Source organism: Mauremys reevesii, linkage group 5 (genome assembly GCF_016161935.1).
Source record: "Mauremys reevesii isolate NIE-2019 linkage group 5, ASM1616193v1, whole genome shotgun sequence".
Taxonomy (NCBI): domain Eukaryota; kingdom Metazoa; phylum Chordata; order Testudines; family Geoemydidae; genus Mauremys; species Mauremys reevesii.
This window is the reverse complement of record NC_052627.1, coordinates 83,902,943-83,921,851: the sequence shown is the minus strand read 5'-3', so window position 1 is coordinate 83,921,851 and position 18,909 is coordinate 83,902,943. Positions and strand designations below refer to the sequence as shown.

The 18,909-nt window shown below is 42.2% G+C and overlaps 1 protein-coding gene across 5 annotated transcripts in view; it reads left to right on the top strand.

Moving 5' to 3' along the window:
• SLC7A2 (solute carrier family 7 member 2) overlaps positions 1-18,909 on the top strand; it is a 110,775-nt gene that overhangs the window by 81,901 nt on the left and 9,965 nt on the right. For 4 of the 5 annotated variants that reach the window (XM_039542349.1, XM_039542346.1, XM_039542350.1 and 1 more), the window contains exons 4-7: positions 4,681-4,846; positions 5,420-5,556; positions 6,631-6,853; positions 9,181-9,320. In XM_039542349.1, coding sequence (XP_039398283.1) covers positions 4,681-4,846; positions 5,420-5,556; positions 6,631-6,853; positions 9,181-9,320 — 666 coding nt within the window. Of the gene's footprint in view, positions 1-4,680; positions 4,847-5,419; positions 5,557-6,630; positions 6,854-9,180; positions 9,321-9,639; positions 9,777-18,909 lie in introns of all 5 variants that reach the window. The other variant, XM_039542347.1, reaches the window with a different exon arrangement.

The window sequence follows — 18,909 nt, the reverse complement described above, 5'->3', positions numbered from 1 at the left end:
ACCTTCAGCACTTCAAGTCTGGAGAATGGATAGGTTGTTTCTGCATGCTGTTAGGTTATTACTTTTCAGTACTCCTTGATACCAGTGGGAATTGGTAAAATTAACTGGATTTTTCTTTTGACAACAATAAATAATTTTATTTCTATTACATCTTTACTAATGCATCACTTTACAATAGGAAATCCCAGCCACTGGCACCAGACAACTGAACCATTAACCATAGTTTGTTTCCATGGGGGTCTGGTTCCCTCAGAAATGAAAATAAACATGGCTAGTTTTTACATTCAGAGTGGCTGTTCTGCATGAGAAAACGTCACTCATGTTTTGATGATGCAGCATATGAAATGGCATGCATATTTAGAAGGATAGTATTTGTTATTATTTATTTGCATAAAAAGTATGCTACATACTTGATAGATAGATGACTCAGTCCATGCCCTGAAGAGTTAGCAATCAAAATAGATACCTGACCCAACCAGTAAACTAAGGGCTTGTCTGCACTGGAAAATTAGACTGGCATAAGCTAACGTGAATTTAAACCAGTGTAGTTATATTGCTGTAATCCCCTGCAAGGACACTTTTTTATTTTCAGACTAGAATAAGAGTGTATGTACGGGGTGGCATGACTGGTGAAACTTTCTCATGTAGACCAGGCCTAAAAAAAATAAGAATAATGTGGAGGGAATTGAGGATAAAGGTTTCAATAATGTAAGGATTTTGCTTATGTGGGTAAGTATGCATTTTTGATGCATTAATGTTCTCTGTCTTAATCATTATTTACTTTTAATAGAAGATGATAGAAGATAAAATTTTCACAAGTGCCTAAGTCCTATTTTCAACAGAGACTTAGGCACTTAGAAGTTTAAGTCTCACTGAGCTTTGTCTCCTAAATCAATTAAGTATTTTTGGAAATTTTATCCAGAAGATTTTGAGGTTGTTGACAAAAATGAACAGTAGCATATTTGCCTCTGCCGTAAGCAAGCAGCAAAAAATGAATCAGAGCCCTGAGGAAAGGATAGTTTTCAGTTTGGAACCTGATTGGGACTAATTTTCAAGCAGCAGTAGTTTTGAGTCTTGTAAATGTTTTTCCTTTGATTGTGAATTACTGACATTATCAGCAGTTATTGGAATTGCAGCATTATGGAGTCAGACTGCAATGAAGGTAATAGGATGACAATCATTGTCTGAATATCATCAAGTGTCATTTAGCCATTTATTGGCACATTTACTGTTTAGATCACCCGGCCCTAAGAAATTCCCCCTTTCTTTGTATATAAATTGTATAGGAATAATTTTCATTGCAAATTAAAATAAAACTTGGTCATCAGGAAGAAAACAGGGGTTTGGTCTGACAATGAGGCTGAGGAAATAAATAAAGACGAGTATTTACAGAACAGTAAATCATAAGGTTATTTCTTCCCACTCAGCTACCGGTACCTCTCGTTGCCAGTCGTTTACAGTGAATTTCTGTAGGTTTAACAAGCTAATAACCTATTTTTTTAATTATATGCATCTCTTTTTGTTTCAAATTAGTTGTTATAATTGCTACAGTCCCTTGAAAATTTTTTTCCAGTTGAATTTCTATTTGGGAATAGCCAAGCACTTCATTTCATGAAGCCCACTTAGCATACTCAAAATCCCCCTATAGGATTTCATTTTTTGAGCCGTGTTATATTGGGTGATTGAATTGGTTCAAAAGACATGCATGCTGCTGCTGAGAAGAGAACTGTAGAGAATGCTTAGCCTTTTTGCTAGTGGCCACTGAGCACTGCCTACTTTTTCCTTCTGAGCAGACACTAGCCATCATGGCTGCTGATCTACGGAATGGAAATCAGACAGTTACATTTCCAGTTCAGTTTTTACTCTCTTACTAAGACATTGCCAAATCGGAGTATGGCCTGGAGGAAAGATTACAGTTTGGGTCCTGGAAGAGGAAGAAGAAGATGAAGAAGAAAAAGGGGCAGAAGAAGGGCGGGGGGAGGGGGAGACAACCATATAAAAAATCTAGCGAGAAGTCTGGAGTAATAATTCCAGACTTTTAACCCTGGTAAATAAAATATTGTCTGCCTTTTTATTTGTCCAGAGTAACAGGAAAGAGCAAAATCACATTGTTTGTAACAGCTAAAAATGTCAAGAATACCAATTTTATGTTTACACAGTTTGCGACAGTCTTTGATAGCTTCCTCCTTCCTTCAGTCTTCTAGTAACTGTTCATCTAGTGAACCTTAGTGATGAGAATCAGGGCTGTCTTGTGGTCAAACAGCTCTCAAGAAGACAAGAAATTGGGGCTCCCTTTTAATACATACACAGTTCCAGCTGCTGGAAGTTGAATGTCCCAGATTTGATGGCTCTGGTAGGAAGAAATTTCTAGAATCCATATTTTTGTATGTTTTTTTTTAAAGTTGGTCATCTTAGCATCTTAGGGAGTGCAGAGAAAATTAATCAGTACAACTGATTGAGGCTGAAATGGGGAAGACAAGAGAGTGTGAGAAATGCAAACAGAAGAAATTTAATTAGTAGCAATAATAATTCTAACTTGGATGATGGCCATGTGCTGCTGAGAGAGACAAATTCTGGAAAAGTCTTTAATTTGAGAGAGTTTCAGTGATGAAAGGAATGATGCCTGGGTTTTTTGTTTTATTTTTTTTAATGTTTCCACTTATCTATATTTTCTTCTGTTTGCTTACGATTCTTCATCTGAAGTGGGCCTCCTAGATGTTGTCAATCAATCAGGAAACACTGCTTCTTAAAGTTAGGTAGTAGCTGCCAGGCCATTGTTTTTCTTTCTCTCTATCCCCTTCTTCATTTGCGTTCTCTCTGTGTCTTCTGTTCTTCCAAACCCTGTTGTCATTCTCCTTGTCTTAAACATCACTTCTCTCCTTCCCTTTCCCTCTCCATTTGTTTCTTCTTCTGGCCTCAAGTCACTTTTCCCAGAACAGCTGAACCAGCAATAAAATAACTTTGCAGATCTCTGCCACTGAGAGAGGAGGAGGAAGACTTGAATCTGGGGGTGTCTTGCAGTTCAGGTAGTGCCAGACACAGTTCACTAAGCAAAGCTTAGTGTCAGTGCTAAGCAAAGCCACAGCAGTGGGAGTGGCAAAGTGACAGGTGTTTCATGGATACTATCATACCCTACTTTATAGCACACTAGCCAATTGCTCAGGTCTCTTACTGTGAGAATGGCCTTCCATGGGAGCAGGAGACGTTTGTGAAGATCCCCACTCACACACTTTTATTTTTATTGTCCAAATGAATTGTCCATGGTAACCTGTTCCTTCATGTTTTCTTTCTACAGATGGAGATTCATTTTTAAGACATTTTGCATGCTGGATTTCATATCATTTTAGGTCCATTGAGAAACTTCTTTCTAGGAGGGTTGGGGTAAGAGGGAGATGTAAAGGTCTACAAAACAATTTACTTCTTCTGCCAATAAAAATACCACCAACAAAGAAAACTTGAGCAGCTCCTATAATAGTTCCTTAGTTTCTGAGAATGTGTCTTTTGTTCCATTAACAGAATCAGAAATTTCATTTAGACATTATCTTGATAAGCTTAACATTTTCAGAATTAATCTCTAAATAATGAGGAAAAGCATATAGGTGTGGCATTATTGGAAATACTTTTTTTCACAGAGAAATGGTGTGAGATTTTTCTACTGTATTTCATGTTGCCCCATCCCAATTTGTCATCTTGTATTCTGCTAAACTACAGACCAGGCTTCAACCGTCCCCTGTCTAACTTCACAGCAGGGACTCCCTTGGAAAATGTTCAGATTGTACAAACAGAATAGTCTGCTATATAGAGATACATTTATTTTATATCCTGATTTGTACAACAATACAAAAGATCAAGAAACTTTCTAAATCAAAGTTGTTTAGGAGCTAAATTGATGGGTGTCCTTTAATTATTTTAATAATCTGTATCAGTGGTTTTCAACCTGCGGTCCATGGATCCCTGAGGGTCTGCAGACTATGTCTAAGATTTCCAAAGAGGTCCGTACCTCCATTCGAAATGTTTTATAGGTCCACAAATGAAAAAAAGATTGAAAACTACAGACCTGCGGGATGGCCCCATTATTCTAGGAATTAGGGACAGTGCTGGGATGTGCACTGATAAAATTAGATTAGAGCTGGTCAAAACATGGAAGAAAAAACATGCATTTAAAATGTTTGACTTCTATTTTATCAAAAATTCTAAATTTAATTTTTTTACTCTTCTACATGAGATTCTAAAAATCAGCATGGTGCCAGGTCCTGAACTATATGTACTGTAGACAGAGAATTCAAATAATTACAGAGAGAGAGAATGTCTCTTTTTTGCTAACTCACACACATGCTTGCAAGACTATATCCTACACATAGGTGTATGGACTGGGGGCACAGGAAAGAAGTATGGTGGTACACTTTTGCCTGCTGGATAAGAAATGGAATTGTCAGTCAAGAAGACAGTCATCAAACTTTGGAGGGAGAGAGGATTAAAAATCTCTATTTTACAGTTTTTATACAGTGCTTATCATATTGAAGTGCTTATTAACCTAGTCCACCTAAAAGCCATAGATCTAGTATCAACTTAATACTAAAATTGGTATTAATCATGTTAGCATGTATACATTGTTAAAGATGCTATTTTACTCCCTAAAGGAGATGTTAATTCTTTAAAAACCCCTCTTGTATTTCATAGGTCTTCTGTCTTTTGGAGTAAAAGAATCTGCATGGGTGAATAAGATCTTCACTGCTGTTAACATCTTGGTTCTCCTCTTTGTTATGATTTCTGGCTTTGTGAAAGGAGATGCTAACAACTGGAAAATAAGTGAAGAATCTCTCATAAACCTCACAACACAAACAGGGTAATTGTTTTTTTTTTTTCTTTTCATCTGTCAATTTTCTTCCATTTTTCTTGGTCCTACTTTAAGCAGCTTCTGATGACAGCTCCTGCTGTACATGCATCTCTGGTATCCTATGCATTGTAGCAACAGGTTTAGATTTACTGTTTTGTTGGGAAATGTAGACTTGTGTCCTGAAACAGAATTAAATTTTATACTAATTACTTTTTTGCCTTTTAGTAATCTCAGCCTTAGCCACCTGGGAAGCTATCGGTGTATATTTCTAAAGATAGCTATTTAACTGCAGTACAGGATGTGATTAACAACAAGATATTGGACCTGATCCTCTACCATTAAATGGGTGTTTTGCCATTAGTTCCAATGGGAGCAGGACCAAGGTTTATAATGTTTATTTGATAATCCATTTTTTTTCTGTTAATGAATATCTGGTGATAGACGATCTTTATCTCAAACGTCATACAAAGATAGTTTGTACTGAGAGCTTTGTAAAAAGATCCTTATCCTGAGAATACTCTGCATTTCTTCTACTGTAAATTAAAAATGCCTTTTTTTCTGTTGTATTTCAATTTTCTATAGAAATTATTCTTCCTATAAGAACGTGACAAGCATATTTGGGGCCGGTGGTTTTATGCCATATGGTTTTACAGGAACATTGGCTGGTGCCGCAACATGTTTTTATGCCTTTGTGGGATTTGATTGCATTGCAACAACTGGTAAGATGAGGTTTCTCTCTCTCTCTCTCTCTCTCTCTGTGTGTATATATATATGCATATATATATATATATATATATTTGAAGTAAAAAGTTGGTGGTCAAAGTGTGTAACTATATATATTCTACTCTTCTTCCCTCTCTGCCTCTGTATCTGTCTGTCTATCTCTGCTCTTAAACTCTGTCACCATGTCTAGAAAGAGACTGAGATCACTCCTGAATGTGGCTTTCTCATTCCACAGAAAAACAAAATTACAGTGTGAATAAAATTCTCTTTGCCTGCAGTTAGCTACGATGGCAATGGCAGAGTGTGGAAACTGATCAGCACAAGTTCTTTCTGCTAAGCTGATATGGCAGGCATCTTGCCTTTTTTTTTTTTAAACTAGCTTCATTGTAGCTTTAAAAAAAACAAACTCAGAAGCTGCATATTCCTTAGAGCTTCTTTTAGACTAATGTGAAATTAATACTTATGAAGCTCAACACAGTAAAAGATCAACAACTTACTTATCCTCGGGGAAGGTATGGTGCAGGCAGTTCGCAGAGAACATAAGAACGGCCATACTGGGTCAGACCAATGGTCCATCTAGCCCAGTATTCTGTCTTCCAACAGTGGCCAATGCCAGGTGGCCCAGAGGGAATGAACAGAACAGGTAATCATCGGGTGATCCATCCCCTGTCACCTATTCCCAGCTTCTAGCAAACAGAGGCTAGGGACATTTCAGAGCAACTTTCCAAGACTAATTGTATTGATAAGTAGAAAATTCTAGATTTTGGCCTCTCTGAAGTAAAATATGTATTTTATTTATATATATGACATTATATATGAATTTTATATATATATAGATAAAATTCCGTATATAATGTCATTTTGCTTAACTTAATTTTTTGTGCTATGGCTGGCTACAAAGTCCTGGGTTACATACTGTATCATTGATTTTACTCTATATGGAATATTAAAGCTATTATTCTTAATATTTAGACTGCAAAACTTACCTTTTTCTGTGTGTTGATGCACATTAAAGTAAAAGACGCAAAAGTTTTCCTAGATGAGTAAGAATGTTTGTTTTTCCTCCGTAGGGGAAGAAGTCAGGAATCCTCAGAAAGCTATACCTATTGGAATTGTGACTTCCCTGCTTGTCTGTTTTATGGCCTATTTCGGTGTTTCAGCAGCTTTGACTCTTATGATGCCATACTATCTTCTAGATGAGAAAAGTCCTCTTCCTGTAGCATTTGAATATGTTGGATGGGGTCCTGCAAAGTATATTGTAGCAGTGGGATCCCTCTGTGCTTTGTCCACAAGGTAAAGAAGAAAAAACTACTAATTTTATTGGAAAATAAGATAATTGAAAAATACAATATATTTCAATGTATGGTCACACTTTTTATATTGAGGGTACATTTTCTTAAGGGTTAACATTTAATAAATATTATAAGCATGTTACAGACATGAGTAGTATGTGATCAGTATAAACTATCTGTAGGAGTTGTGATTGTAAGTCATAATTGTAAACAACCTGTTGGACTCTGTAACAATTGATGAAAACATCCATCAATAATTAACCATTGGTAAACTATAAATGTAATCTTAATATAAAGTGTGACCAAATATATTATTTTAGTTAGAAGAGTTGACTAGATTGTGAGATGTATTAATATGTATAGTACATGCATCTTCCTATATATTATAGCCCACATGTAATGTGGTATAAGAACCTATTTAGAATAGAATAGTCTTCATACTTACATTTAGGAACAGCCTTAATATTCTCCTTTTCTGCTAACTGAGCTCATGTACATTACTAGAGTGGTTTAAAAAGAAGCAGGCTTGCCTATTTAAGGAGTACTGTTGATGTCACTGAGATAGTCCATGAGTAGTCATGTATAGAAAATAAACATACTGATTGTGGAAAATAATTGAGTGAAAAGCTCTGGGGTGGGAGATTATAAAAAAGGAAAGAGCTCTAAATGACAAGCTAAAAGAATCTTAGGCCTGTGTATATAGACTAAGTTTGTGTTTGTACAGTTAGTTTTGGGACTATAATTTTCTATAGTGATGCCTGAAGTGGATTCTAGCAGTTTTATGATTTTTATACTTGTCTCCCATAAAATATAATAGCAAATGTTTAAATAGAAACTCGAGCAAAGAAAATAGCAATAGAGAAGAAAACTTTACGTAGAAAGTAAAACCATTGGTTACCACATTTTAACTATTGATCTCCTAATTTTTCTTCCAAAGTATTTTAAAGCTTCTAACACCTGAGTTTCCTCTGGGAGGGGTAATATCTCACTTTAATGTTTTTAATGAAAAGAAACCCTTTTACTTATAATTCCTTTACTTGGTGGTGTAGTAGGCTGATATGTTGGGAATATTGCTTTGATCCGAACACTTACCTATTCCTGGGCCATGTCATTTGAGATTAAAATGTTTACAGTATTTATAGATTTCCATTATTTACCAGAATGTAGTTTGGAGATGAGAAGACACATAATTAACTTCTACAAAGCCAGTACAATAAAAATATGTAGAGATTTTGGTGATACCAGTATAGAAATATTACTTATTCTTCAAGTTCAGATTTCTTGGCCCTGATTCAGGAAAGCATCTTTATTGGGCAAGGGCACTTAAGCACATGCTAACTTTAAGTAGATACTTCAGTGCTTTCCTGAATCAGCACCAAAACCAGGTAAAGTGTGAGTGATTGGTAGTGCTGCACATGCATTTAATTTTAATGCTACGTTTCACAAGCAGTGCTAAAGTGGCTTAGCTTCTGTGGAAAATAAAAGCTGCACACCCACTGAATATATGTAGGTGATGTAATATATGTAGCGAGAAAGGCAAACTGGCTGTATAGTAAAACCTTGGTTTCAGCTGGCTAAGAAGTTATATGGCTGTTGCAGAGGCTATACTGTGTGGGGTTTTTTGTTTATTTGTTTTGGTGGGGGTTGTTAGTATGGTTATTTTGATGTGAAGGGAAGAAACTCGATAAATTTTAAATGTTTTAAATATAGGAGGAGCTTTGAGTCATCTGTAGTTCAAAATGCTCTTCAAATTCTGAAAATATCAACTGTTTAAAATAAATAGTTTACCTTCAGTCCCTAAATAAAACCAAGAATAATAAGGTAGCTTGGCTATGGGTGCTTTAACTGAAAGAAATAATAGGATTAAGTGTAAACTGTGTGGTGTTTACTTTGAGTTACTATTGATTAACATTGTCATAAGGAGCTGCAGAATGTGTTACTGCTTGTGTGATTCACTGTTGCTGACTGACAATCTTTCAAGGAACAATAATGCTTAATTGCATAGCTAGTGTTACCAGGGCCATCCTCCTGGTCCACTAGTATCCCAAGATCTACAGTGATGGCAAAAGTTGTTTAGCTATTTTACTACTGTTTCCAGTGAAGCAATTGCATTACCACAGAATTGTGAACAAAACTTCTAGTGGTTTTCAGAAACAAAATAAATCTATTTGTGTCCAAACTGTAGTATCTTTGGTCTATAATATTTTTAGCATCATACATTTTGTTTTCAGTGAAACATGCCATTAATTAGCATTGTTTCTCTTTTCTATGATATAACCTTGCACGAATTGTGTTTTGCCATGTTGCATGTGTTTGCTTTTTACTCAGTCTTCTTGGATCCATTTTCCCAATGCCACGTGTAATCTATGCTATGGCGGAAGATGGGTTGCTTTTCAAATGTCTAGCTCAAATCAATTCCAAAACGAAGACTCCAGTTATTGCTACTTTGTCATCGGGTGCAGTAGCAGGTGAGACTGAGAGTTGATTATTGTAAGGAAAGGTGCACTGCTTCACACATTGCGTATGTGGAAATCCAGTACTGTCAGGCAAGTTTTGGTTTGCTTTTGACTGAAGGAATAAAATATGATTGTCTCAAGGTAAAATAACCTTTTTCCTACCACAGAGTGTATTTTTTGTGTTAACCTCAAGTGCTTTGGAAGCACAGGTTGAAAAGAACAAAACAACATGAAAATAAGCTTTTCCTAGCCTCCCATTTTATTTGACTTTACCAGTAGAACACAGTGCTTTTAATAATGTGTATTTGAACTTTAAATTTTTCTGTTCTAGTCTTCTCGGCTCTATGTTCCCTCTGCCCCGAATTCTGTTTGCCATGGCACGAGATGGTTTACTGTTTAGGTTTCTTGCCAAAGTGAGTAAGAGGCAGACACCAGTTGCTGCCACCTTGACAGCAGGGGTCATCTCTGGTAAGCTCTGAAAACATAGGTTTCTTCAAACTGGGATTTGAACCTTGTATGCACGTGCATGGATTATAAGAAGGGCCTGCTTGTTAACGTCTCATGCATGTAAGTTGGGAATAAAATTGCTGAATAATTGAAGGGCATAAGAATTCCAAATCATGGCAATCGTGGTGGTGGTGATGTCCTTGATGTCAATGAACTTGCAACTTTCTGTGCGTTCTAAGTTTGGCTTCTCTTGCATTACAAACAAAACAGTTATTTACTTTGGGCATCTGGAATGAAACTGTCTTTATAACTCAGCCATTGGACTATGCTCTGTTGTGAGGTTTGGGTATAGGAAATTTTAGTTCAAGATTAATGTATTTAATTGTTTAGAAATACTAGGGGGGAATGTGTTTTTGTTATAGGATACCAAAAAAAAAAAGAAATAAAATCTTGAATAATTTTCAGTAATGCAACTACAAAACGGTTTTAAAAAAGAGGAAATTTTACACATTCTTCACCCGTAAAGAGCACTAATCCATTTTTGGTACAGATATTTTGCAAGGATCATTACATATGTGTGTATGTACACACATACAGAATGCATCAAAGCAATATTTCCAGGAGCTGTTACCATTTAGTGTACAAATTCTTACACTTCGAACTGGAGATTTATTTATTTCTTTTTTAAATCTTTCATTGTTGTCAAGATGCATATCTCTTTTATTGCTTAATGTACCTGGAGAACAAATTATACCCTACTGATTTCAATTTAATGTCAGTTTTGCATGGAAAAGTGGGGGTAGGCTGGCTCAAGATGACAAAGACCAAGAGATTCAGACAAGACTAAAACATGTATTTATTATTTATCATACTATCACATCTACAAGCCATAGTCATGGTTGGGACCCTTTTGTTCAAAGAGCTTTACAAACATATACGAAGCCATGGTCATGCCTCAGATAGTTCAGAATCCAAAAAATTGCCTTAATTCATCTTTTTTGTATGTCAAAGTACAAATCTATAATGCAGAATTACTCTTTATAAAGAGACACTTAATATAATTTTCCAGATTGCTTTCATGTTGCACAGAACAAAACTTTTTGATACAGCAGGTAATTTTTTTTTCTTTTTTCTTTAAGAAAATGTTTATCTAGTAACTTTTAGGTTTAAATTATGTTATGCTGTTTTGCTAGATCTGTTAAAAATGAATGCAGCATGAAAGTAATCTGGCATTCCTACTAAATCTTAGCATGGATAGTCTCACAGTTTTAAACAGTGTTAAGAAGATTAGATTTTGACCTTTTACTATGTACCAAGTCAAAACTACAGTTGAGGACAAGCATGATTACATGTATTTGCTCTTTTTCCCATATAATAATTATGATAATGAAATTCTGCGGACAGCAAAATGGTTCGCTTATAGTCCAATCGTATTTTATAAAAGGCAGCAGGCTAATGAGAGGTATTACCTGGATTCGTAGTGCTGCATACCTCCCTGAATTGTATTTGCACTTTAATGCAACAATATGGGATGTGCACTTAAAATGAATCAACAAAGTTTAGCTTCTGGTTTCCAACTATTTTGTGACAGGTTTGTCTTCTCTTCTGATAAGTAATGGTTAGAAGTTGAGTAAGCATCGATTATATAAAAGATTTATAGTTGTTTGCAATTTTTATATCTACTAAGGGGAAAAAATTCATCTGTATGAACCATATATATTAAAATTTTGAATACAATAAATATAAGCATGTGTCCATTTTGATAGTATTTTTCTCCAAGCATATATTTGGTAGTTTTAACACTGTTTAAAGTGAGATTGTCTGTCTTTTTTGTGGATGCTTTGTGTGCTTCAAAGCTCAACATCCTTTAAACGCTGCATAAGCTTTTCATATATAAGGGAAAGGGAAATATGGAGATTGCATCAGATAGTATAAATATATTTACTTACCTTGCCAAAATGAATATATGTTCTATAGTCATGGTGATAACTATATTAAAGATGTACTATTTTTTGTCTTGCCACTAACAGTGTATTCAGAAATTTGAGATATTAAATATTAATGTGGCTAACCTTCAAAAGCAGATTCTTGGCCATAAAGTCACGCATCTTGTTGATCACAAATAATGCTGTAATTAAAAAGAATACAAAGTAAAAAGCTGTAATATTTTAAATGTAATAATCATATGCTATAATTAGCTACAGTATGATAAAATTAACTTGTAATGTACAGGAACATTTTAAGACTGGAAGGATTAAAATTAAATCAAATTCCTTTATTTTGGTTTATGAACGTATGCACATTCTGCTGTCCCTCAGCTTTGCCTGTCAGTGCTGGTCTCTGAGCACCCTAGGGAGTGAAATATATGAGAAATCTTCTCACTATGCTTCATAGTTTTTGTACAAACCTCCCTGTTCACAAGACTAGTAAATGTAGGATGCTTCTATGATCATTAAGGAAATTGTATTCCTTGGTTAGTTATTAGTCCAGCAGATTAACTGGTATTTTTGGTAATATTGCAGTCTTATTTTTGGGAATTAATCTTTTCTGTTTTTCTTCATGATCAAAAAGATGTGTGTGTGAGTAATATATATAAAATAAAAAAGGTGGGGAGGGATGTATGCTTTTTATATATCTATCCACACACACACACACACACACACACACACACACACATATGTAATATAAAAATAATGCATGCATTAGCATATACACACAATTTATTTATTGTGACTATGAAGAGCAGTAAAGATCAGTGACAGTCACTTTGGATTCATACCAGGCAAGTCAATAAAACAGTGGATGCTATCTTTGCTTGTGTAAAAATATAGAGAAAAGAGGAGAACACTGCACATAGTATTCATCAGTCTTGAGAAGGCGTATGACCACATTCCGAGAGAAGGCATCTGGTGTATGGGAATGAAACAGATGTATAAGACTATATCAGACTCCTCCAGGACATGTACAAGGGTGCTTTTATCACAGTCAGAAGGTAATCTGGAGGAACTGAACAGTTTCTAGTAAGAATTGGAGTACATCAAGGCTTGGCACTAAGCCCCTTTGTGTTCATGTCAGTGCTCAATGCACTTAGAGAGAACATCCAGAGTGGCACCCTGGTACATGCTTTTTGCAGATTATGAAGTGCTTGTGGAGGGAGCAAAGAGGAAGCGGAAGAAGATTTAGAGAGATTGAGGTGCATACTTGAAAGAAATGGCATGAAAATCAGCAGAAATAGAGTATATGGTCTGTTCATCCAGTGATAACTTGCAGGAGGACAACGGGTCTATAAAGTCTGGAGCGCCAGCCACTACCAAAAGTATAAAAGTTCAAGTTCTTCTTCGAGTGATTGCTCATATCCATTCCATGTAGGTGTGCGCACGCCGCGTGCACGTTCGTCGGAAGACTTTTACCCTAGCAACTCAGTGGGTCGGCTGGGCGCCCCCTGGAGTGGCGCCACCATGGCGCCGGATATATACACCAGCCGACCCACCCACTCCTCAGTTCCTTCTTACCGCCCGTGTCGGTCGTTGGAACAGTGGAGCGTGGCTTAGCTGACCTCCACTTCCCTAGCTACTCGTAGTTTCTCTCGTTAAGTATGTAGTTCAGATGTTTATAGTTGTAGTTAACTTTATTTGTTTGTAGTATAGTATAGTGTATTTATTTCACAGGGGTTTGGGGTTTATCCCCTTCCCCTCACCCGGTGCTGGGTCCGATGCCCGGTCCACAGGGTTTTATAATGCTCGGCCGGCCACAAGCCGATGCTGACAAGAGATCCTCTCCTAAGTGCCTCGAGGAATCTCACCTCACAGATAAGTGCCGCATTTGTGAGGCCTTTAATCCGAGAACAAAGGGGAGCGGGACTTTCGTCTCAAACAGCTCCTGAGGGAGGCAGCTCTTGCTCCTCCGCTCTCGGCACTGAGCGCTGGTTAGTCTTCAAGGAGCGCTCCCTCGGCACCGGATCGCCGGTACCGCCAAGGCCTCTCGGCACCGGGCGTCGCTGACTCCGACGTCCACTCGGCATGGATCCCTCTCCTGGAGGATGAAGAGGCACAATGTCCTTGCTGCGTCCGAGCCTCCTGCTCCGCAGCCGAGCGCTATGCTCAGTCGGATCACCCGGCACCGATGTCTGCCGCGGCACCGACAATATCCGCACCGTTAACTCCGCCCAGGCAAGAGCCGTCGAGTCCGGTGCTGGAAAGCTCCCCGGTACGAACCGTGGTCGAGCTCACTATTAAGCTGTGTCAGAGCCGCCTGCTCCGCAGCTGAGCGCTCTACTACGTCGCACTGCCCGGCACCTGTACCTGCTGCGGCACCCACAGTATCAGCACCGTCGACTCCGGCCACGCAAGAGCCGTCGAGTCCAGCACCTGAACGCTCTCCGGTGCGAGCTGTGGTTGAGCTCACTATTCCCTCCACGCCGGAAACATTTCCACAGCGAGGGAGTTGATGGCAAGGGCAGAGCCTGCGCTGCTTTAACCCCCGGCACCGCTGGTGCGGGTTATATTGTCTATCGGTGAGCCTGTCTTGCTCACGCCACCCTGCGTCGGCACCACAGAGCGGCACCGTTCACGATCGCAGTCCCGCAGATGTTCTCGGTCCTGTCGCCAAGCCCGGTGCCGGCACCATTCACGGTCCTGGCACCGTCCCCCATATCGGTACCGGCCGTACCTGCGGCACTGATCAGCGTCCCGTTCCCCAACCTGGTACACTCGGTGCCGATCCAGCTCCCGGCACCACTCCAGGCACTGGACTCACGTAGCCACTCCCGGCGTCGAGCCTCGAGATCTCGGTCAGCCTCCCGGCATCGCTCCGGTCGCAGGTCCCATTCTCGCTCCCGGTACCGGTAGGCCTCACGGTACCGATCCCCGGTGCCGCGTCGAGCGCCATGAGCTGGAGAGGGAGACTCTTCCCAGGGCTTAACTTCTCCATGGCCATCCATTTGGATGTGCACACCAGAGTCTTCCGGGTGCTCCAGGCCAGGACCCTGACCCCATCAGTGGCTGCCCTGTACATCTTGGGCGTGCCATCAGGCCAAAGGCCTACCTGTGATCCCATCGCGCTCTGTTCCGTCAGAGCACTGGGTACCAGGGGCGACAGTTAGCCATCCCCCTCCGACCGGTACGGAGGAAGTCCGGTTCTGCCACCAGATTCCCACATCCCACCGGATCAGCAGGTCGTCCAGGAGCGTGAGCCCACACAGGACCCAATTGCCCCCGGCCTTTCTTCTCCCTCCTCCCCACATGAGGCGGTGGCAGAAGCGTACTCCTTGGGCCCTCCTCTAATCGGCCTGGGGGCCCATCAGGACCTCCCGAGACGGGTGGCATTCACTATGAATCTCCAAGTGGCCACTATCCCGCCCGTAGGCACGGGAGTCGAATGCATGTGCATGGTATCCTCCAGGGGCGACGGGCACCTATATGTACGTCTTTCCCCCTGCTGCCTTGTCATCTAGTCCGTCAATCAGACGCAACGCCATGGCCTACAGGTACCAGCCCCTATGTCCAAGGGGGCTAGGCGAATGAACTTCCTGGACCATAACATGTACTCGGCAGGCACCCTGCAACTTCGCGTAGCAAACCAGCAAGCCCTGCTTAGCCGTTACTATGGGCGGCGGTGAGAGAATTTACGGAGTCGGTTTCTCAAATCTCCCGTCAAGAGTTTGATGCCCTCCTGGAAAAAGGGCCGAAGTGGCGAAAGCTTCCCTCCAGACCTTGTTGCATGTAGCGGTCTCCACAGCCACGACTCTGGCCTCGGGTGTTGCCATGAGGCGCATTTCATGGCTCCAGTTATCGAGCCTTCCCTCGCAGCTGCTGCACACTATACAGGACTTGTCCTTCAATGACAAAGGCCTGTTCTCAAAACTGACCCTAGGCTGCAAGGCCCAAAGTACAGCGAGGTCACTACGCACTCCCTCTCGGCATCTACATGCCGATGTCTCACTGCTGACCTCTCCGCCAGCCTCACCGCCCTTACCCTGCGCCTAGACAAGGACAGGGCTTTGCCAGCAGGCGATGCTGAGGCAGTCATAGGCGTTGGTCGGGACCCCAAGGGGCCAAAATCAGGGTCCTCCTAACACCAATCGGGCAAAAGCCTATCCCTCCTCATCCCTCTTAGGGACCCCTCTCACGAGCAATTCCTCTTGCAAGAGGTGCGGGCGCTCCTCACCATCGGAGCTATAGAGGAGGTTCAAAGGACGAAGGGACAAAAGGTTCTAGCCCCACTAGTTCCTGATCCCCAAGGTGAAGGGAGGTCTCAGACCTATCCTACATCTGCGGGAGCTCAACAAGTAATGATATACCTGGAGTTCCGCATGGTATCCATGGGGACCGTCGTCCCATCCTTGGATCTCGGAGACTGGTATGCCGCCCTCGATATGAACGGCGCATATTTTCACGTCGCCACTTATCCTCCACGCAGAAGGTACCCCTGGTCTGTGGCCAACTGTCATTCCAGTTTACGGTCCTCCCGGTCGGCCTCTATGCAGCCCCCTGTGTATTCACAGTCTCTGGCTGTAGTCACCACCCTCTCCGCCACCGTCGGATACACGTGATCCGTATCTGGACGATTGGCTCATTCCAGAGGCCACCGGGGCCCAAGTTACCTCTCGTGTGGGCGTCGACTAGGTCCTATTTCTGCGTTTAGGCCTGATGATCCATATAGCGAAATCCACCCTGATTCCCACTCAGGGAGTAGACTTAACTGAGGCCACCCTGGACTTCAGTATCGCACAGCCTGCTTACCTACGCCTTGATTTCACGCGATGGTAACCATTGTACAAGGTCTACAGACCTTCCCGGCAACTTTGCGTTGAACTTGCCTAGGTTTCCTGGGCCACATGGCTGCCTGCACGTGCGTAACCGAACATGCCAGGCTTCGCCTCCGTACACTTTAATCGTGACTCACATCGGTGTACCACCCGGCCAGAAACAGCATGGTCATAGTCGCCTCGATCCCCCCAAGCATCCTAGGCTCCCCCGACTGGGGGTCGACGCCCTCCCTGATGTGTGCAGAGGTGCTGTTCCATCCACCTCACCCTCGGTGTCCCTCATGATGGACACCCCCATCTCTTGGCTGGGATGCTCACTTGGGTCAGTTTCCCACTCCAGACCTTTGGTTGGCTCAACAGCTGCCATTGCACATCAATGTCCGGGAGTTGGGAGCAGTCTGCCTTGTATACCAGGCGTTTCAACAGCACCTACAAGGCTGTTGTGTCTCGGTGTTCACAGACAACACAATGGACACCCCTTGCATAAACAAGCACGGAGGAGCACGGTCCTCCTCTCTTTCCAGGGAGCTATCCAGCTCCGGGACTCCTGCACAGCTCAATCGATGGACCTGGTAGTGTCCTTTCTCCTAGGTCCGGAACACTCTGGCGGATCGCCTCAGCAGTTCCTTCCTGTCTCTCAAGTGGTTGATTCCTCCGGATGTTATCCATTACATTTCCGGAACTTCGCTCTCGTGGGAACAGAATGAGAGAGAAGTTCTGCTCATGCCAAGGCCTCTCCCCGGGCTCAATCTTGGCTGCTTTTCTGATGCCGTGGATGAGCCGTCTGCCGTCCGCTTTCCCACCGCTCCCGCTGGTTCACAAGGTCCTGCTAACACTCCGCAGGGACAGAGCGCATCTGATCATGATCGCTCCAGCGTGGTCCAGGCAGCACTGGTACACCATGTCGCTAGACCTGTCGGTAGCCAACTGATTCCCCTGCCTCTTTGCCTAGACCTCATAATGCTGGATCACGGCAAACTTTACCACCTAGACCTGCAATCCCTGCACATCTCCGCATGCCTGCTGCGGGCCTAAACCGATCCGAGTTACGTTGTTCTGCCTCAGTTCTACAGGATTCTCCTGGGTGGTAGGAAGCCTTCCACTCGGTTAACGTATCTGCCCAACTGGCAGTTTTTCTTTTGCTGCTACGAAACACAAGGTTTCCCCCACAGAGGTTCTGATCCATTTCCTCTTGGATTGCCTATGATCTTCAAACAGCAGCGCCTGGCGCAGTTCATCATTAAGGGTGCACTTGGCAGCCGTCTCTACCTTCCTCCCAAGGGAGAGTGGCCGCTTCATATTCTCACACTCTGTGGTTTCTAGGTTCCTCAAGGGCTTGGGGCATTTATGCCCCCAGGTTCACCGCCCCACCAACTCCTGGGTCTTCAACCTGGTTATAAGCAGACTTATGCCTGCTCCATTCGAGCCACTGACAACATGCTCGCTGAGATACCTGTCCTGAGGGACAGTTTTTTCCTTGTAGCCTTTGCATCGGCTGGACAAGTCTCCGAGCTTCGGGCTCTCACAGTGGACCCACAGTACACTATGTTGCGTAAGGACAAGGGGCGGTTGGGACCACGTCCGGCCTTCCTCCCTAAGGTGCTGTTGACCTTTCATATCATCCAGGATATCTTCCTTCCGGTCTTCTTTCCGAAGCCCCATTCATTGCGACGGGAGCACATTTGCCCTCCCTAGACGTCCGTAGGGCGCTCGCTTTTTATGTCGAGCGGACAAGCTTTTTTGTACACCCCCAACTCTTCGTTGTATTGGCAGACCGAATAAAGGGCCTACCTGTCTCCTCCCAAAGCTTTTCATCTTGGATGACGTCATGCATTGCACCTCCTGTGACTTGGCCCATGTTCCGTCGAGCCACCTTACTGCTCGTTTCACCAGGGCTCAGGTTTCTTCTGCTGCCTTTCCGACTCACATACCCTTCCAGGGGCTATGTCATGCTACTACCTGGTCCTTGATCCGGACCTTTGCTTCTTTGGTCTACTGTCCAGAGATGATGCAGCCTTTGGCTCAGCAGTTTGCATTCTGCAACATCTCACTCCGACCCCACCACCTACGTAAGGCTTGGGAATCACCTATATGGAATGGATATGAGCAATCACTCGAAGAAGAAAAGACGGTTACTCACCATTGTAACTGTTGTTCTTCGAGATGTGTTGCTCATATCCATTCCAAACCCATCCTCCTTCCCCACTGTCGGAGTAGCCGGCAAGAAGGAACTGAGGAGTGGGTGGGTCGGCTGGTGTATATATCCGGCGCCATGGTGGCGCCACTCCAGGGGGCGCCCAGCTGACCCACTGAGTTGCTAGGGTAAAAGTCTTCCGACGAACGTGCACGCGGCGCGCGCACACCTACATGGAATGGATATGAGCAACA